The sequence below is a fragment of the Haemaphysalis longicornis genome, unplaced genomic scaffold, assembly GCF_048455015.1.
Source record: "Haemaphysalis longicornis isolate Haplotype H1 unplaced genomic scaffold, Haemaphysalis longicornis Haplotype H1 scaffold_7, whole genome shotgun sequence".
Lineage (NCBI taxonomy): Eukaryota > Metazoa > Arthropoda > Arachnida > Ixodida > Ixodidae > Haemaphysalis > Haemaphysalis longicornis.
This window is the reverse complement of record NW_027526422.1, coordinates 180,025,785-180,047,000: the sequence shown is the minus strand read 5'-3', so window position 1 is coordinate 180,047,000 and position 21,216 is coordinate 180,025,785. Positions and strand designations below refer to the sequence as shown.

Sequence of the window (21,216 nt, the reverse complement as noted above, 5' to 3'; positions counted from 1 at the left end):
GGCAGTGAAGCACGAGTTAAGGTGGTAGTTGATGATGATTGTTGGACTTTAATGGCGCAAGGCCACCTAGGGAAAATAGTGCTAAACAGAAGTGATTAACAAGAACCACGAGTGTCGTACTCTGATTACACACCTTCACAAAGAGGGTAAGCTATTTAAATTCTCTACTTTATCAAATGAACCCTATTCTGTGTTCGCCTGCGCTGTGGAGGCCCAATTGACAGCTCAACAAATATATTTCAGTGTTGCTTTGTGCTCCCGTTTTCTGCGTTACAAAGCATGATGTAGCGGCCTCCGACCTTCAACGCTGTTAAACCATTTTGGCAGTAACGGCGACGGCTAGACGACTCAGCGTTCCCATCTGGCGCCCTCGGACGGCCATCTCCATACATTGATTAACTATGCTTTCGCTTTAGTTGTTTTCGTGTTGTGTTCAGCTTCAAAAAAGACGACAGCTGTAGTTCAGTTCTTCAGTTTCGTTTCATAAAATTAGTAACATCCTTTTATTCAACTAAGATTGCCTACCACCTATTTGGCAAGGGTGTTTTCGTTGACTGCCAAGCATATTTAGTCATGAATGGTTTGTTATCAGGCCTATGATGTTGCCGCGGCTGCAGATATTCGCTAAACCGAACTAGGTACTGGGCAAAGCCCAGTCATTTCCAGAAGGGGCTTCTGGGAATAACTCCCTAAAAGGGATGTTTCATGATAAATCAACCTCCGTTAGGATATAGGTACAAACCTTACAAACTTAACCACAATTCTATATCTTGCTACGCAGAGGAGGATGATTTCTAAGCACACCATGTCTGATTGGTAGCGTATTTCCACCCAAATTTATTGTTGTTCAGTTTATTCTCTTTCAGTTATGGTTGGCGATAGCATTTCACCCACCCGTTTGCAATATTTTCATTTTTCACTGCCCCCTCAACATTGACGGCTGACTTTTTGCTCATTTTTAACAGGCAGTACTCGCAGCGAGCGGCCGTCCGCGCACCAGAAAAGACAAAAGAAGACGACGAAGAAGTACTGGAATCGGGAATTCAAGGCCAACCCTTGCTTGTCTCCGGCCCTCTTTTCCTGTGAAGACATGGCGTCTACGTCTTCTAGAGCAGCTTCGCGTGCCATACAGGCGTCACTTTCGCGCCTGGAGTCACCCGCCTCCGGCACACCCTTGCCAACCCGCACAACCCGAACCCAAGATAGCGTCCCGGCACAACAGGACGAAGACTCAGCCGAGGCGAACGTGCTGCCCGGTTTCCTCAAGGCGGATTCCCCGACGGCCCTGACGGACAACGTGTACGTCATCCTAGGCCACGGGCGATACCAGCTTTTCGTCGCCTGTTCCTTCGTGCTGTCCGTCTGGATGGTGCTTGCGCACGTCCTCGCCTACCAGCTCATTGGTCGGCTCGTGGGACACTGGTGCAGGCCTCCCGACAACCTTCGGTATTTGACTCCGGAAGTCTGGAGGAACGTAGCCATCCCGCTGCTTCCGGACGGGACATTCAGCGGATGCACTGTCTACAACCCGCCTGTGGAGGTGAGGGCGCTTGCCAATATGCCAATATGTTGGTTAATGAGGTCACGAGCTCCGACCTCAAGTCCAGCTCAGATCAGTTTTTCCGATGTCACATCAACGTCAACCCTATGGAATTAAAATATCCTTAAGCAACCTTATCTTTCAATAATTTCAACAAACCCCCTTTCATCTTACCCTTAGTATAGCTTTGCTTCATCCCAAACCATACCTCACCTCTAAATCACGTACAAGCCAGTTCTCTGTCAAGGTGAAAGTTTAATTCGACCCTGGAATCTTCTTTGTCAGAGAACACCTTCGCTGCCGAGCCTCGGCCTCCACTATATGTAGCGGCCGAAAAATTGTACAATACAAAATTGTAAAAGAAAATTCGAGGTAAATTACTCACGTATCTTGCTACGTGTTCTCCAGATAAAACGGGAAACTTTTTTTCTCACGTTAAACTGAATCGTATAAGGAGGCACTTTCATGGCATGCAAAATTGAAAGATTCACGAAGACAAGGATGTCACGAAGACAAGGACGATGCAGTTGTCTTGAATGAGAAACAGGTTTATTGGAGCGAACTTGTGCTCCCCCAACAACTCAAAAGAATACAGAGGCGGCGAAGCAGCGGTCAACAAAGTGACTGGCACAGGCGAGTGTCGTCGAATCGAATGCCCCGGCGTCTACTCTGCAGGCTTTTTATCTTTCGGCGCGCGTGGTTCTGGAACCGTAGATTCGCATCGAGAACATTGTAGATGCAAGAAGATTATTCCGGGATGTTCACGTTAGATCGGAATGCTCTCCCTATCTGAACAGATAACACATGCGGCACAGAAAGAAAGAATGGAACACGCGCTTCCCTTGGCACGGAGATAACACAGACCGGCGCAGCCGGGCGGTAAAAGCAAAACACAAATAAACAAACCCAATGCATGGTTCGCGGCAATATGCTTAGCATAAAAACAAAAAATTTAAAAATACCCCAAGCACTTCGATTTCGTTGTGAATACAAAAGAATTACGTCCAAATGTATACGGTGAAGGCTCCTCAGAGTTTTGCAGTGCTGGAAACATTTTATGGTTTTTAAGCGGTATTTCGTGCAGTTTCAAAAATTATTTTGTGCAGGTTGCGTTAAATTTCGCTCCTTTTGTTTGTTTACTGGTGACCGGAATCTTTTGTGCCTTACTGCTTACAATAAAACCCATTTCTTTTGTCATGGGGTGTTCGGTAACATCCACGTCGAGATCAAGCCTGCCAACGTATATTCTGTTCTTGATAGCTACGTCAACCAGTCTAGAGAGCGGGTGCCTAATCTTCGCAACTACAGAGGAAGAGGTGGTAATAGCGGTTTTGGGGGCGATTTTACGATTAAAGCTTCATTGATCAAAAATTACGTTGCGCCACAGCGTGGTTTGCGTACACAACTTTTTTGTGTGTGTATGGATCAGCGCAGTGGTCACGAGGAACTAGCGCATCACAGCGTGTTGCGTGTGCCACAATTTGGGGTTTGCCAAAAAAAGTTTAGCTGCGTGCTTCTGCTTCCGCACTTCAGCGTTTGCGCCGTAGTGGGGCGTCTGCATTTCACCACTCCCAAGGTATCGCCACGACGTAAAAGGTTTAACTTCAGTAATTGTTCGACGCACATTGCCGCGCAGAGGGGTTGCCATGCTTTTCGCTTTCGTCGGTAGGAGGAAAAACGCCCCGTGTGGTGTGCGTGACGCCTGTGGGCATTGCTATGGTAATAACCGAAATATATGCTTGATTGCTTCGTTCTTTCCCGGTTGTACACCCAGCAGTGTTGCGAAATGGGCCTCCTCTTTAAATTACAATTCCATTCTGAGGACTTAGATCTTTTCACAATTCCCGTTATTTCAATTTCTCTTAATGAAAAAAGTTAGTCCATTCCTGCTCCTGGAACGCACGGTTGTTCAACACCATTCCTTTATTTCTTCAAATTATAAACTGCGTCGTGGTGCTGTAATCGAGTTACCGAGGAATGCAACATGTATCTGACGTTACAATACGCGTTGAAAACTGCAAAAATAAGCAAAATGTGTCACTTGTCACCGATGTTGGGAGGTGTAGCAGCTTGCATACATATCTAGTGCAGAATCGCTGTTTTAATGAAAATATTTACGAAACCTTCTGAGGGAAAGTTTAGAGAAGCTCGAACGCTAAACGTGCTTCCAACGCCCAATAAAAGTGTTTCCAAAGAATGTTACCGAATCGTTTGTTTGCAACCCCCAAAACACCCAAATTGCAAGCGAAGAATAAACCAATGTGACGATTTTTCGTGCACAAAGTAAACCCATCTAAGAACGATCTAAATGTGTACCGATACGTGGTTTATCAGATAAAGGTATACTACTGTACTGTTCCTTCATGATCGATGCTTGTGTTCTCTTGTTTAAAACCGTTCCTTATTCGCGATTTTCAAGAAACCGTTTTCACGCAGTGGAAGTCTGTTGTCAAATATGAAAAGAGAGATTTTTTGCTGTCACCGGTTTTATGCACGCCCCGTATTGACAGAAATCTTATCGGAGCTTTTCGGCAGAGCAACCGGTCTATGGGGAGCTCTATTAGTTTTTTCAAAGAAGGCCGTCGGTTCCCTACCGAACCCCATCAGTCCCAATAGGAAAACGTATGCTTTAGAACGGGTCAGTGTCACACTTTTTCTTTTCGCATATTATGTAACGGGAGTCCCACTACTTAATATAGTATATCTCCATGTTATTATGTTTTTATGGTTTGTTCTTCCGCGACGTGCGCTGAAGCGGCTATTGCGTTGATGTCTGCTTTTTCCGTTTTTTTTACACAGCGTTTAGCGTATCATCTTCCTATCTGCTTCGCGTACCGTCGTATAAGTGCCATGAGAATTGTGTTGCTAACTCACAGGCATGTCGCGGGGAGCTTGCGCACATCTACACGCACTTTAAATGCTTACATGAATGATTGCACGCGACTTTAGAGCATATAGAACTAATGCTACTGTATCAACGCGAGAGACGGCAAGGCAGCATCATCCACAGAGTTAACAGTTTTGCATTCACCCAAGGAAAGCCGCAACAAGTTACACGTTGACCTCCATTCCGCTAGAACATTGCCCAGGCATTACCTCAGCGCAGTCCGTGCCATACAGGACACTATATATGACCCCCTGATTTCAAGTGACTTAACCATAGTGTAACAGGAGCCGTGACAACATAAATATCGCCTGGCGGTTTGTTTGAGCACCTTATCAACATTTTGAAATAAGATCATCCGAGAGGGAGATAAACAGAGAGAACAAACTTTATTGAGCATTCTAGAGCCGTTTAGGCGCTTGACAGGGTGGTGCCCTCTGCTCGGGCCCCATATGTTTCCAGGTACTCCTGGGCTCTGGTGATCAGCGCAATCTGTTCTTCCAGGACAGGGCTGGACAACTAGGTCTCCCTTCGCTCAGGATTGGTGAACTTGGGAAAATCGCACACTCCTATTATGTGTTGGAGGGCGCCCAGTTGTCTGCAGTTGGGAGATTATTTCTCGTATCTATCGGGGTAGAACTTGTTTAGGAGATAATGGTGGGGGAACTACCCGGCTTGGACTTGTCTATATATTTCCGCGAACCTTGCATTGGGTTTGATTATTTGTTTTTTGCTTTTGCCGCCCCGGCTATGCCGGTCTGTGTTATCGGTGTTGTGTGTGCCAAGGGAGTCGCGTGTTCCGTTTTTTCTTTCTGTGCCGCATGTGTTATCTCTTCTGATAGGGAGAGCGTTCCCAACTAACGTGAACAGCCTAGAATATTCTTCGGTGATCTAGAGTGTTTTGGATACAATTCGACTATTCCAGAAACCCTCGCGCCGAGTGATAAATTCTTGCTGAGCAGAAGCCGCGGTATTCCAATCGCCGACACCAGTCCACGCACGTCACTTTCTTGATTGGTGTTTCGCCGCCTGTGTATTCTTTGAGTTGTTAGAGGAGCACAAATTCGCTCCAATAAACTTGTTTTTTTATTCAAGACAGCTGCGTCGTCTTTGCCTACGTGACATCTAGTGGAGGTGCTGGGTACGCACCCTTTATGCTACCAACAACCTCTGGAAGCCTCGAAGCCAGTCCAGCTAGACCCAGCCGCCGACTGCAAGGCGTCCCGCCCGAATTTGGTCTCCTGCCAGACGGACCCAAAAGAACCACCGCTGCATCCACCACCATGTTGCAACAAGCAACATCACCAATCGTCCTGCAGCAGCCATGGGAACCACCATCTGGAACCACGGGAACAAGCAAACTGGAACGCGTCCGGATCTTCAACAGGTGGGACGACGCAGAAACGTTCCGGCGTGTTTTATGTTACTTGGAAGATTCAGCTCGCACTTGGTTCGAGACCCACGAGAGCTCCTTGACCAACTCGGCTCAGTTAAAAGGCGAGTTCCTGAAGACCTTTACTACCGTGGTCATAAAAGAACACGCAGCGCTTTTGCTGGAAACTCGAACTCAGCACCCCTACGAAGGGGTCATGATCTTCGTCGAGGAGATGAAGCGACTTTTTTTGCCGTGCGGACCCAGGAATGACGGAGGAAAAAACACTCCGTTTTTTTTATGCGAAGTATGAAGCAAGTGCTCTTCGCGTGCCTTGTTCACAACCGCCCCAAGACCATGTCCGAATTCACGTCTGAGGCCGCCGCGATGGAGAAGACGCTCGAAATCCGAACGAGGAAGTACGACCGCCCAATTAATGGGCTGGTTTCGGAGACAATTCGTGCCGGCGCTATTAACTCCGACTCACTACGTGACACCATCCGTGCAGTGGTGAGGGAGGAGCTGCGGGAACTTTTCCCGACGACAATGCCACAACCTTAATTCGCTTCCCTGACTGACGTGATACGGGAAGAAGTAGAGCAGGCTTCGGGAACTTCTATGCCATGTGAAGCACCCCGCGAGCTAGAGGCTATGACCTACCCCGCGGCTGTTCGTCGACCACACCCTGATCCAACACGTCTTCAAGAGGCCCCGCCCTACCACCGCTCAATGTCGCCCGCCCGACCCGCTGTAACCCGAAACCAGGCGCCAAGAAAGACCGAGGTGTGGCGAACGCCCGATAATCGGCCGCTGTGTTACCACTGCGGAGGGGCCGACCACATCTACTGCCACTGACCTTACAAGAGGCTAGGTTTGCGAGGATTCTCCGTCGACGCACCTCGCCCTCTCCCTGGCCAACGACCACGTAAGATCGACAAGTATTTCTCTCAAACAAGCCGTGGCCCAGCCCGTTTCCACCGCTCGCCGTCGCTCTACCAGTACCAGTCGCCGTAGCAATGCTGACTTCACCCGTGGAAGGTCCCCGAGCCAACGTGGAGGAAACTAAAAGCAGCAACGTCTAGGGGTGAAGTTGCTCAACGGCGAAAAACTGAAACCCTCCAACGATCGGACGCGCCGAAGACAGTGATTCACGACATGGCCTCATCCCAACGACCCGACCTAACCCTGACGATACTCCCGAACACGACGACAGCTACACGGCGCGACCCGTACACGACATGACCGAGACTGCCGCTGAGGAGACGCCGACGACGCACAGTGCCCGACCGTCAACACGCACAAGCCGAGATGCGACGCCCCGACGCACCCGGAACTCGAGGAAGGCGGCATCTGAAGTCAAGGTGTCTATCGACGGCTTTAATGTAGTCGCCCTCGCAGACATGGGAGCCGACTACTCAGTAACGAGCGGACCATTTGCTTCTAAGCTGAAGAAAGTTATGACCAGATGGGACGGTCCGCACACACGCACACAGGAGGCCACCTCGTGACGCCAAGTGGAACGCGCACATCCCGCGTCACCATAGACGGCACGACTTACCCTACCGCGTTCGTTACCTTGCCTAACTGCTCCCGCGACGCAATTCTCGTAATAGACTTTTTGACGGTTAACGGTGCAATAATTAACCAACAGGCCAAGTCCATAACATTTTCCTCCGATCACTCCATGACGCCGTAACCGAACCCCGAACACCGTGCAGCTGTAAGGATCGCCCATGATCATGTCACCCTGCCACCCAGTGCAAGCTTGATGATCACCGTCGACTGTGAAGGTGCTGCTCTTGACGTCGACGCTATCGTGTAGAGGGACCAAAGGTTGCTTCTCGACCGCAGTGTGTCTGTCGCAAAAGGCATTGTGCGGTTTAAGCAACGCACATCCCATGTTTTGGTCACCAATTTCACCGAGGAATACCAGCATTTAAACAACGGCGCTGCAATTGCGTTCCTAGAAGGAACGCAACAAGCAAGCGACGTGATCGCAGTCACCTACTTTGAACGAGCACGCGAAGATATTTTCAAGTTTCCGCATCCTTTCGACGTGAATCTGGCGCTACCGCAAGAAGAAAAGAACATGTTATTGGCTTTGCTTCATCGCTACAGCGAGTGTTTTTCGTCGGAATGAAAGTTACGTCAGGCACCTCTGGCGAAGCACCGGATAATAACCGAAGATGGAGCCCGTTCTACCCGACAGTCACCGTACCGCGTCTCTTCACACGAGCGCGAAGCCATCCGGACTGAAGTAGACGACATGCTCAGTGACGACATAATACAGCCATCGAAAAGTCCGTGGGCTGCGCCGATCGTACTAGTGAAGAAAAAAGACAGGCACTTTAAGGTTCTGCGTTGACTACTGGAGACTGAACAACATCACCAAAAAGGACGTGTACTCCCTGCCACTAATCGACGACGCCTTCGACCACCTCTGCCACGCGAAGTACTTCTCGTCGATGAATCTGAAGACCGGATACTGGCAAATTGAAGTGGATGAGAGAGACCGAGTCTGCAGTTATAACCCCGGATGTTCTATAAGAGTTCAAGGTGATGCCGTTTGAGCTGCGCACGGCGCCCGCACAGTTTCAAAGAGTTATGGACACTGTGTTAGCTGGCCTGAGGTGGCACACCTGCCTCGTATACCTTGACGACGTTGTGGTATTCACCCGGGCTTTCGATGAACACCTTGCAAGGTTGGAGTCTGTACTCGAGGCAATTCGCTCGTCGGGGTTAACGCTGAAGCCCGAAAAGTGCCGCTTCACTTACGAGGAACTCAAGTTTTTGGGACACGTCGTCAAAGCCGCGGGAGTCCTGCTTGACCCGGCAAAATCATCAGCCATAGCGAACTTCCCAAGACCGGAAAACAAAATGAGCGTGCGAAGATTTCGCGGACTATGCGCATACTACCGGCGCTTCGTCGCAAGCTTCGCATGCATTGCAGAGCCACTCACGTGCCTGACAAAAGATAGCACCCCTTTCGCCTGGGAAAACGCCGAAGAAGTATTCTGCGAGCTGCAACAACGCCTGCAAAACCTGTCCGTGCTCGCTCATTTCGACGAAAACGTCGAAACAGGAATGCACACGGACGCCAGCGATATAGGTTTGGGTGCCGTCATTGTCCAAAAGCAAAGCGGTTGCGAAAAGGTAATCGCCTATGCAAGCCGTTGTTTGTCGAAGGAGGAAAAAAACTACTCTGCCTCCGAAAAAGAGTGTCTGGCTATCATATGGGTGATTTCAAAAATTCGCCCATGCACAAGTGTATTGCAGACCGTTCAAGGTTGTGACAGACCACCATGCGCTGTGTTGGCTCGCCAATTTGAAGGACACCTCTGGCCGTCTTGGGCGGTGGAGCTTGGGCCCGCAAGAGTTCAACGTTACAATAGTCTACAAATCTGGCAGGAAACTCTCCGACGCCGACTGCGTGCCCCGCGCCGCCATCGACCCACCACCACAAGACACCGATGAAGACAGCGCGTTCTTCGGAGTCGTGACACAGAGCGACCTAGCCGCCCAGCAGCGTGCCGACCTCGACCTGCGCGTCATGATCGACTACCTCGAAGGACGCAACGTCGCCGTGCCTAGGGCGTTAAAGTGGAACTTACCAGCATTCAACCTCAAAAACGCCGTCCTCGTGAAGAATTTCAGCCCCGGAACGAGAACGAATTATCGACTTGTCATCCTCGCAGACCTTCGTGACGAAATTTTGGAAGCGTGCCACGACGACCCGTCTTCCAGACATCTCGGAACAGCTCGCACTATTGCAAAAATCAAGGCGAAGTACTTCTGGCCCTGCCTTACATCCGACGTCGCCCACTACGTTCGGAGTTTCCGTGGCTGCCAGCAACGAAAAACGCCGCCAACACCCGCCGGACTACTGCAACCAGTTGCCGTTCCATCTAGGCCATTTCAACAGATTGGAAAGGACCTTCTTGGCCCGTTCCCTACGTCACGATCACAGAACAAGTGGATTGTCGTAGCGACAGACTACATGACGCACTATGCAGAGACCGCCGCTCCTCCTAGGGGGACTGCACAAGAAGTCGTCAAGTTCTTCATAAACCAAATTGTGCTGCGACCTAAAGCCCCTGAAGTCCTAATCCCTGACCGCGGAATGGCCTTCACTGCGGAGCTTATGCAATGAATTTTACGCTACAGCAACACAGATCACCGAAGAACGACGGTGTACCACCCCCAAACGAACGGACTGACGGAGGGTCTGAACAAGACGATCGCGGATATGCTGTTTTTGTACGTCGACGTGGAACATAAGACTTGGGACGAAGTACTACCGTACGTCACGTTTGCGTACAACACGGCTATCCAGGAAACCACACAGATGACACCGTTCGAGCTTGTCTTTGGAAGTCGGCCGACTATGTTGCTTGATGACATGCTTCCAAATGTGGAAGAAGACGACTTCAACACCGACGTCCAAGGATACCTCCAGCGTGCTGAGAGGGCCCGCCAGCTCGCTCGAGTTCGCACAACGGACCAGCAGCTGGTGGATGCGAGACGCTACAACCTCCAACGCCGAGACGCCGAGTACCGCCCAGGGGATCGTGTGTGGGTTTGGACTCCCATCCGACGACGTGGACTCAGTGAGAAACTTTTACGACGATATTTCGGACCCTACTGGATTCTACAACGTGTTGGCCACCTTACCTACGAGGTTATCCTTTGATGGTGATTCCGGAACATAACGACGAAGCACGCAGCCCGAAGTCGTCCACGTGGTTCCCTTAAAACCTTTCTACGCACGATGACGGACTTCTATTTTTGTATTTGTTCGCACTGTGGCTTGCGTTAGCATCGGGTCGATGCAGTCTTAGAGGGGGGGGGGGTAATGTCGCGAACCATGCGTTGGGTTTGTTTATTTGTGTTTTGCTTTTGCAGCCCGCCTCCGCCGTCTGTATTATCAGTGTTGTGTGTGCCAAGGGAGGCTCGTGTTCCGTTCTTTCTTTCTGTCCCGCATGTGTTACCTCTTCTGATAGGGCGAGTGTTCCGAACTAACGTGAACAGCCTAGAATAATCTTCGTTGATCTACAGTGTTATGGATACAATTCGACTATTCCAGAAAACCTCACGCCGAGTGACAAATTCCCGCTGTGCAGATGCCATGGCATTCCAATGGCCGACACCAGTCCACGCACGTCATATTGTTGACTGCTATTTCGCCACCTGTATATTCTTTGAGTTGTTATGGGAGCACAAGTTCGCTCCAATAAACTTGTTTTTTTATTCAAGACAGCTGCGTCGTCTTTGGCTACGTGACAATATGACTTGCTGCGTTCTGTTTATAGAATGGTGCGGTTTAGGATATCGCTTCCTCCCGTCTTTATAGCGACTGACTATGTCCTTGTAGCTCGTTATGGGTTGCGGTTCCTGCCCCTCTACTCGGCTGATTAGTTGTCGGGCCTGTTGGTGGGCAAATTCATTGCCCTCCACCGAAGAGTGAGCTGGCACCCATATTAGCTCTATATTGTGGCTTGGTGGTACCTTTTTGTGCGGATTCTTACTGCCTTATAAGTAACCCATCCTTTTCTGAAATTCCTATACGCTTGTTGGGAGCCGGTGACTGTTTTCCTCGCTTTTGGTTGGGTAAACGCTACGGCAAGTGCTATTTCTTAAGCTTCCTCCGGGCTTGGTGCGATGACTGAGGCACGCGTGATGAGCTCGTCCCTTCGTGTTACTGCAAACGTTGCTCTCATTGAGTGCTTGGGAAGTCATATATAATGGCAATGCCCGAACTTTCAAGCTGACGACTAAGGCTTCAGTAATCATGTCGGGTTGTACCCATGCGCAAAGGCCACGTGCAAAGAAACACCGCAGCAAAACAAAGAACAAGTTTCCTGTCCTTACTGCGGAGAGCCGTCAAACCACTCGTTATCAAGGCCATTGCTAGAGCCGGAAGTGTTAAAAACAAACGCTTTTTGGTAGCTGTGTCTTCTGCCTTCTTGTACATAATATCTAATGTAATTGTATATCTCAGCTTCCCACTGCTATAGCAGAGCGTGGGTTAGAAAGCTCAGTAACACATCCGAAGCTCCGTGCAAACGCTTATGGGAGGGTGCCGAGCACGCAATGACCATCACCCACAATTTTGTTTTTCCTGCCTTGGTTGTGATTTTTCTTTATCTCTTGGTCTATATGGGGCGGTGGTCAAGCAGAGAGCATCGGCGTTGTTAACAATTCAACATTATATGCCAAGGCTGGAGCTCAAGGGCCCAGCTGCCGCAGAAGGACAAAGAGTCCACTGGGTGAAGCCGTATTCCCAGATGATGCTTACCAGGTTGGCTTTCAAGTCACCACGTTTGCTGTTTCTGGAGCCCCAGGGCCAAGCTTCAACCGACGGACCAAGGCTCCACAGGTTGAAGCCGTATTTCAGGGAGATGCCTTTGAGGTCAGCTTGCAAGTCACAACGGTCTGCGTTGCGTGCCGGCTATGGACGGTGTGAGGAGAACACCAAGCAGACTCGTTGTTCCATGTTTCATGCGCGGACGCTTTATATTGCTAGCTGCAAGATTTCAGAGTATCAGCATGTGGTGTGAAACACCGCGGCTTGAGAAGCGCAGCGTTTGTCTTTCCCACCCCCTTCTTCTGGACGCTTTTCTCCGCCTGGTGATCTGGGCACACGGCGCCTACCACGGAGACGCCCTCCTGCTGTGGGTGCCACAGACAGTTTAAAAGAGAAAGCTATGCCTCGAAGAGCCTGCCAAAGGACGAAGAGCCGAGACCTAAAAGCGCCACCGGCCAGACGTGACGATTCACGCCGAAGGGGAAAAATTTCGTGTTCATTAGCTGGAGGTATATCCTCGTGGGCAGCAAGAGGTCCACTGCGAGGACGCAGTACGCCCCAGTGACTGTTGCATGGGCAACTGCTACGGCAACCTGGAAAGCTTCAGTAAACCGTTTTGAAACCACTCGTGGTTCTACATTTGCTCACAACGTCTACAAATATTTCCTCACAGTGCAATGATTGTAGGTCCAGTGACTTCGCACTTTTTATTAGTTACCGAAGCGGAATAATAAAAATGGGCTGTTGCACAATGTGGGCAGCTGGAAAATAGGTAAAAACGAGAATTCAGTGGATCTCACGCAACGAACTAGTTTCATACAGTATGTACATCAGATGGGTCAATGTAATGAGAGCGTTGTACAAAAATACCGAGGGAAGCCAAAGGGAAAAATATAAAATATGGAAGAACTCCTGCTCCAGAAATCAGTAACTTCGAACATATTTCTTCTGCTATAGCTTCAACACACCTTCCGAAACCCCTGTACCTTTTCGTACCAACTTAAATGATGCGTGGGAGCCACTGTATGATATAGCGCGCTGTCTTGTACAGTAGAAAGTTAACAAAAATGGAAAACGATGGATTGGAGCCCCTGTTCCTCTTCGCGCCAACCTAAGTGCATGCGTTGGAGACACTGTAATGTATAGCACACTGTTTTCTACAGTACAAAGTGTTAAGAAGAATGGAAAAAAAGGTGTGTTGGAGCACCTGGTCCGTTTCGCGCCCACCTAACTGCATGCGTTGGAGACACTGTAAGGAATAGCTCCCTGTTTTGTACAGTACAAAGTGTTAACAAGGATGCAAAAAAAGGTGTATTAAAGCCCTGTTCTTTTTCGCGCCCACATAACTGCATGCGTTGGAGACACGGTACAGAATAGCACACTGTTTTGTACAGTTCAAAGCGTTAAGAAGGATGGAAAAAAAGATGCAGTGGAGCGAAGTAAAACCTTGAAAAACATCGTTTCGATTTTGGAGTATGAACAAGCTTCTGAAATGCAACCTCAGACCTCTGAAGATATATGGTCCTAAAGCTTCCACTCGAAGGGATTGATAGCGACTTCCCCTTGTGTGGTGTGTACAGCGTCGTGTTTCATGCAAGAAGGTGCGCATGACACACTTGTGCCTCTCCAAGTTCTCTTTCACACCCGCTAACCGTGATGCCTGGTTACTGAAGATGCCGCTTATGCGTTCATATTTACGTCGCCTGTGCTCCGTTTGAAATGTAGCGCTGCTATTGCTGCCAAGGACTGAATCAGTAACCGGAAGGTGCCAGTCATGGGGACCCCGTCGTCTGAAAATCCCCATTTTATTCCCATTACAAAAATGCGCTTAATTTCAATACCACTTCATCATTACTTCAAGCGTTGTTCTCATTGCATTCTCATTCCTTTGCAGCATGTCGAAATGATAGAATGAATCCGGAGTAATTCCCATTGCGGAGTGAAAACTCCAAAATTCTGACACCAGCAGCGCGTGCACAAATACGTGCTAAATATGCACACATTCCTGGTGTAAACCAATATTCTACATCCCACCCTCCGTGCATGCAAATACCTGGGTATGTAAGAGCACGCCGTAGCACAGGCCTAACGTTCGCTTGGAGGACTTTCAACGTTGTCAGGTAATCCAAGCGGCAAAAAGGTTCCGTACAAATCAAAACCATTTCAAAAGAGTACACTTCGGGAAGGTACACAAAAAGGCTTAACGTTAGGCCTAGTATCCTGTGATTGAACTTCTGAACTTCTGACTTCTGACAATAAAATTGCCAAGGTGCTGAGGCAAAAGGCGATTGAGGCATTGCAGTCGCCCCAGGTGCAGCAGCTGCCGCCAAAGACGACATCAATACTCGTCTGACTAGGCCCCTAGCACCTGACAGCAGAAGCGACAGCAGAAGCAGCTATACATGCCAAAATACATACAACAAGCATGCACACTTCCGGTGTAACAACAGCAACATATGCCAAAATAAAGCATACTAAGAAGACATAACTGAAGAGAATTACACGCTTTTCTTGCGTAACAAAATGTAATAGAAATAAAATTATCGTGCCCACTCTTCGTTTTTGCGCAGAAAAAGTAATACAGCGTAAAAAATCACAAAGTCAACAGGTCTACAAGAAAAATCTTACACATCATGGAGGAAATGCATTTTGGTTTTCCGTTTAAAAGCGTATACCGAGGAAGTGTGTTCAACCATGTCAAATAGTACAGGGTGATTGTTCAAAAGATTAGGAATTTGCCATTTAAGTGTTTGAGTGCCATAATTAGTTCTTGTTCGTGCTTTTATAAAGTTTTTATGACGGAAATTATATGCCACTTCAGTGTTAGTGAAATTAAAAAGAAAAAGCTCTGGGTTAGTATTGAACTCTAGAAAAATCGTTTCAGCCAGTCGTTGATTATACAATGACTGAACATCAAGTATGCAATTTTGTTGAAAGTATGTATATGTATTGGTATAGTTTTAGAGATTATGAATGAACCGCACACCCTTCTTTTGCATGCGATGCAAGCCAACCAAGAGTGATTTTGACGCAACTCCCCATACAAGCAAGCAATAATGTAACCGTGCGTGCACATAGGCAAAATAAAGTTGCTTTTTTATTCTCGTAGGCAAAAGGGCTCTACACTTACTTAACATGCCAATGTGTTGCGCAATGTTACGTTTTATAGAACTTATATGACATCCCCAACGAAGATGTTTATGAAATACTACACCTAGAAACCTATGGTCAGAGACTCGTTCCAAAGGCTTAGATTCAAAAGTAATTACATTAGTAAGAGTAACAGTTCTGTTAATAGAACAAAATACTATATACTTCGTTTTATTAATGTTCAGGTGAAGCTGATTGGAACGGATCCATTGGGATAGGCTTTCGAGCCATGAATTTGTTAAGGAAACAAGAGATGATGTGTTCCGGGATGAAAAGAAGACATTTGTGTCATTTGCGTAAAGCACAATTTTTGGTGTGTGGGGGATATTCACTATGTCATTTATGTATAGAATAAATAATATCGGTGGTAAATTGACCCCTGTGGGACGGCAAATTTTATATATTCAGTATCTGAAGACATGTTATGAAGTAATACATACTGTTTCTGATAAGATAAATAACTCCGTATCAACTCGAGTGCAAGACCTCTTATGCCGTAATATGGTAACTTAGCGTATAGGATTTCATGTTTAATCGAATCGAACGCTTTACTAAAGTCTAAAAAAATACCTAGAGTGTACAACTGTTTCTCTATGTTGTCTACAAGTTTTTCTCGAATATTTAACAGAGCCATCTCCGTTGATTTGTTTTTCTGAAACCCATACTGATTAGCTGATATTATATTATATTTATTTAAGTGACTTGTAATACGGGAATTAATAAGTTTTTCTACTATTTTCGAAAAAAGAGGGAGTACACATATCGGCCTATATTTGCTAATGCAATCAACGGCACCTGACTTATATAAAACAGAGACTCTCGCCACTTTCATTTTATCCGGGAAAATTCAAGTGGATAAAATAACGTTTGTTACATGACAGACTACATCAGCTATAATGTTCGCTACAGCGTTTATGGGTGCAGCTTTATTACCATCAAATCCACAGGAACAATTATTTTTAAGCTTACTTATAATGCCAACGATTTCCGTTGGTGTTGCAGGATGAAGAAAAATAGAAATAATGAGGCTACTGTTGATATATTCCTCAGGCTGTTTAGCAGTAACTGAGTCAGTTGCTCAAAAAGACAAAAAGTGTCGGTTAAATTAATTAGAAAGTGCCTTTCCAGTGACAACTTGGTCCCCTTACTTTCATTTCAACAGGGATATTGGTGTGTGTTTTCCTTAGTAAATCTTTTACAATACGCCAACTTCTCCGAGGATCGTTGGATACGTCTGCAAATCGGTCAGTATAATACCGGATTCGTGATTTCTTAATATCAGCATTTAATTTATATCTAACTTTTTTCAATTCCTTTAAAATACACAGGTCCCTGCTCACAATAATTTTGTTAAAAAGCGCATTTCGAGCTTTTATTTTTTGTAAAAAGCTCGCGGGTTATCCATGGTTTTCTCGCCTTCTTGCATTTCTTTATTGTAGCCGTTGGGAATGCGCAATCGTAAATTTCCGTTATTTTGCTCAAAAAGGAATCGTATAGTAAATTACAATTTTCTAGTTTGCAAAACCCGCACCAATCAACCATGGACACCAATTCTCGGAATGTCTCAATTGTGTCGTTCGTAATCACTCTAAAAGTAACAGGCGTTTCATTTGTATTACAAGCGTACGAGTTCAGTTTTGGAATAAGACAAAAAATGAATAGATGATCACTATTATCACTCGTAAGAACACCTGACTTCAATTCATCTGTATTTATATTTGTTAGGCATAAGTCAATAAGTGTTTCACTCATGCCTGTGATACGAGTAGGTGCGTCAATTAGGTTTGAGAAACCGTTAGATGTCACAATATCAAAGAACTCGTTAACAGATTCACACGGATGCAAGAGGTCAATATTAAAGTCACCCAAAATTGATTGATTGATTGTAGGGTTTAACGCGCCGACGCAGCGCAGGCGATGAGGCGCGCCGTAGTGGAGGGCTCCGGATTAATTTTGACCACCTGGGGATCTTTAACGTGCGCCGAAATCTCGTACACACGGCCGTTTTCGCTTTTCGCCTTCATCAGAAAAGCGGCCGCCGCGGCCGGGAATTGAACCCGCGACTTCGTGCTCAGCAGCGCAACGCCTTAGCCACTGAGCCACCGCGGCGGGTAAGTCACCCAAAATCACCACATGACTATTTACGGATGCCAGATAATCTAACAAGGACTAAAGGAATTAAAAAAACTCCGGGAGGGACCCAGACGGAGGTCGGTAGATGACGCCTGCCATAAACGCACTAGATTTAACAAAAAGGTATTCAAGCCAATATGACGCCAACATTAGGAAACCTTCAAATGCAGCCTTACCACAAGACAAGCAACATCATACTTAAAGTATGTTGGGGTGTGGGCACGAGTTCACGACGTTAAACCTTGAACTGTGAAGTCAGGCAAAGCTCGTGGCTCGGCTGCCGCAGCTCCGTGTTGCCCGCCCCAGTGTTGCGCATTAACCTTCGCGGAAGATAAATGACAACAGCAAATATGCGAGACCTGAAGCAGGGTTACGCCGATTCCATAGTCGGGCCAACTACGATTGCGGGAAAAACTTATTTGGCGGTTCGAATTTGAGTCACATGCTCCTGGCGGTCGGTAGCCAACGTGTCTGTTGGAGAGTATACCGAGTTTTGAAATTCTAAAACTCCCTGGATGTAATAGACAAGGATATTGTTACAGGTGGTATGTGTGCGGTATTTGAGGAAAAAAAGGGATCTTCCGGTGTCAAAGTAATCTACCTTCGTATACAAGGCCTAGGCGGGTGCAGGGTCTGTGTCGCGTCTTGTCTGCAGCCGCCACTGGGAGCCGCGGTTTAACTGTACAGGCCAAGAACGCAGCAACAGCGCGGAAATGTTACCGTTGTCATCGGAGGTCATTTTTACCGCTTGATTATCGGCGTCCTACGGTGAGGGCCAGGGTCGTGCAGTAATCTGCATAAATTATTCCATAATCTGTGTGGTGCGTTGTACCTTATTTTGATCTAGTGTTATCAAAAATAAAGAATAAAACTGTGTTAGCGTTCCTTCTGTAGACTTATAGGCCAAGAAATACGCCAATATGTCGATTTCTAAGCGAATGCTGTCAGTGCTGTCATGATAGTATCATTAGGTGTTGCATACGACGTTTCAGCTTCACGGTTTGGTTGCCATGACATCTGCTGTATTTGTATACCAGCCGCAACAGCAATAAATTTAGTTCAGACTTCAGTGCTTGTGTGTCCCGTCTTGCTTTTGTCCTTCTTTGTTGCGCGCCAAATTCAAGAATTCTAATCTCAAGGCTTTTTCTATGTCTAACGCAGGGTGAAGGAGCAGAACGTCATGAAGTGCCCTGCCGCGAATGGGACTATGACGACAAAGGCTACCCTGACAGTATAGTCAGCATGTGGAACCTGGTGTGCGACCGTCAATGGCTCTACCAGTTTTCCTTTTTCCTCTACATGGTCGGCCCAGTTTTCTCCGCACCAGTCGCCGGAGCGCTGGCTGACCGCTTTGGCAGGAGGCCCGTCATCGTAACGCTGCTATGGGTCTTCTCGTTCGCGAGCATGGTATCAGCTGCAGCCAATTCGTTCTTCATGTTTTTGATAGCGCGACTTCTCATCTCGGCCACTTCCTATGCGGCCTTTGCCCTGCTGTTCATCTTGCTCTATGAGGTGACTGACAACGAGCACCGTGCCATCCTCGCCTTCGTCAGCTCAGCCGTCGGACTTACCCTAATGCCGCCCGCCGTCCACGTCGTATCATGGCTGCAACCTTCCTGGTATTTGGCCCAGATATTCCTTGTGGCGCCCACTGCTTTACTGGCCGTGTTGAGTTCGCTGATTCAGGAGTCTCCTATTTGGCTGCTTGCTTCGGGGATGACTCAACAAGCTGAACAGAATATTCTGAGAACGGCCAGGATGAATGGCACCAACCTGGCGAGGGCCAAAGTGACGTTCAGAGCACTGAAAGCCCAGATAAAGGCGGCCGAAGAGGCTGCTTCTACGCCGGCTTCATCGTCAAAAACATGTGCACGATCCTGGCTTTTTAGCAGTGGAAGCCCCCTCTCGGCAGCCCTGGCCTGGTTTACATTGACGCTGGCCTTATACGTTTTATTTATGCCGACTAGTACAAAACCATGGTTTGAGGAAGCCACCTATGTCGTGCTTGAGACATTGTTTTACAGCGCCATTTGTTGGTACATGCGGCGGAATGGCTACCGTCATGCCCTTTGGCTGAGCCTCATCCTGTTGTGTGTTTTTTGGGCTCTCTTTGTCGTGTTGAATTTTGTAGGCTATCCCAGGGTCGTTTCCCACTTGACAAGGCTCGCTCAGCTAGCCACGCACTCGGGCGTTACGGTCAACTATTGCTACACTGCGGAAGCCTTCCCCGCTGCGGCCCGAGCAAAGGGCTTTTTCTTTTCAGCCTTTATCGGCAGGTTGGGAGGGCTGCTAGCAACGCTCATGCGACTGAATCCGGGCAGAACAACGACTATGCTCGCCCACATGGCCTTTGCCTTGCTTGCGCTACTGACAGCGGTTGGTGTCCAGTGGCTGCCGGAACTCGTCTTCTTCAAGAAAGAGAAAACGAAACGAGCGGCATCCCCGGAAGTCATGAGCGAGAAGCAGAAGAAGGAAATGATAAAGGCTTCGCTATCTCCGAGAAAGAAGTCCACTAAAACTCGCATCCGGTCCCCTGGACCACGCAGTGAGAAGCCCAGGGCAAGGTCTCTGAAGCCTGAATCCCCATTACTCAAGGAAGCTAAGTCACCGAAGAGTGCGGAGAACCTGCTGCCGCACTACGGGAGCACAAAACCAAATTCTCCCAAATTTGTACAGTCACGATGAACAATTTAATGCTTATCTGCACGTCAATTGTGTGATCGCATGGAGTTAACTGACTGTCGTTGTGCGAAAAATACGGTAAAATTAAAATTATTTAAATGTTGCCTTTTTAAAGTGCACATCCAAAGGCATGCTTGTAATACTTTGCTCGAAAGTTTGCAACACAGTGGGCACATACGATCCATAAAAATGTCGACTCAAGCTTAAAAGAAAATTTCTCGTGGTGTTTACTTGGGGCCTCATTGTACGCTTGGTGGGTAGTAATAGAAACTCAATCGAACTAACACGTACTTGAATTTCTCCGTATATTTTGTTACTCCTGTATTTACAAATGAGCCATGGTTTTGGAAATGATATTGCGTCTCTGAATAAAGGCGCAAGATTTTTATTCAACATAAATATTACAAAAAATTCAACTTTCAAATGGTCAAAATGCCTTTTTGTTTCTTAAATGACCACTCGTGCGACGTCTTGTACTTAAAATACGGTGTTTCGCCTTCGTAAAATGGCCTTCCTGCTCAGCCATGCCCGGGCGAAATTTTTATTTACAAGACTCTTGCCAATGCTGTTGTCGCCCCCCCCCCCCCCATATTAGCGATGGGATTCACCCCGGGAAGTGATCACCTGCACGCTTCCCTCCTAGTTCAGTGATCGTTATCGTGTAACTACATCATTTATCCAGGAACTAAGCTGCATTTGCAGATGGCCGCTATATCTTCGAAAGTGCATTCCCCCATGGTTCTTCACCAGATGATTCCCCATACCACGACCCCCAATTCCAGGCCGCACTAGGCCCTTTTCCTATTGAGAACGGTCTAGCACGAGTAGTATTAGCCCGGGTCTACACTCCACTCTGTACCTCGAACCGGACCATTAGATCCTCCATTGGAATCTGCTTAAAGTACCCTATAATATTCTAGAAATGTCTGTTCTTCCTTCCCTGCTATTTTCGTTTCCCCCTCTCGCCAACCGGCCTTCCCTTTCCCAATAAAGAACTTTTGTACTACTACCAATTAAGACTACGAATCCAACAATAAAGCATGTACGCTACGTAAAAAAGTTTTATGTTCTTCGGAAAGTATACGTACATATCTCCCGTGACACTAACCTTGATACGTACGTAAAATCTGAGTCTTCTTGCAAAAAATGTA

General features: G+C 47.4%; 1 protein-coding gene across 1 annotated transcript; it reads left to right on the top strand.

Moving 5' to 3' along the window:
* Nucleotides 1–1,090: 1,090 nt before the first annotated feature.
* Nucleotides 1,091–20,857, top strand: LOC144146693 (solute carrier family 22 member 6-like). The gene is made up of 3 exons (XM_077678619.1): nt 1,091–1,540; nt 18,545–18,931; nt 20,816–20,857. Exons 1-3 carry the CDS (start codon nt 1,091–1,093, stop codon nt 20,855–20,857), a joined length of 879 nt encoding a protein of 292 aa, XP_077534745.1.
* Nucleotides 20,858–21,216: the final 359 nt, after the last annotated feature.

Excerpts from the sequence above, each read along its gene's own strand:
- LOC144146693 (XM_077678619.1), top strand. The coding sequence starts at position 1,091 with ATGGCGTCTACGTCTTCTAGAGCAGCTTCGCGTGCCATACAGGCGTCA. Across the intron at positions 1,541-18,544 it reads TCTACAACCCGCCTGTGGAG|GGTGAAGGAGCAGAACGTCA; the intron begins GTGAGGGCGCTT and ends TGTCTAACGCAG. Across the intron at positions 18,932-20,815 it reads ACCGTGCCATCCTCGCCTTC|ATGATTCCCCATACCACGAC; the intron begins GTCAGCTCAGCC and ends GTTCTTCACCAG.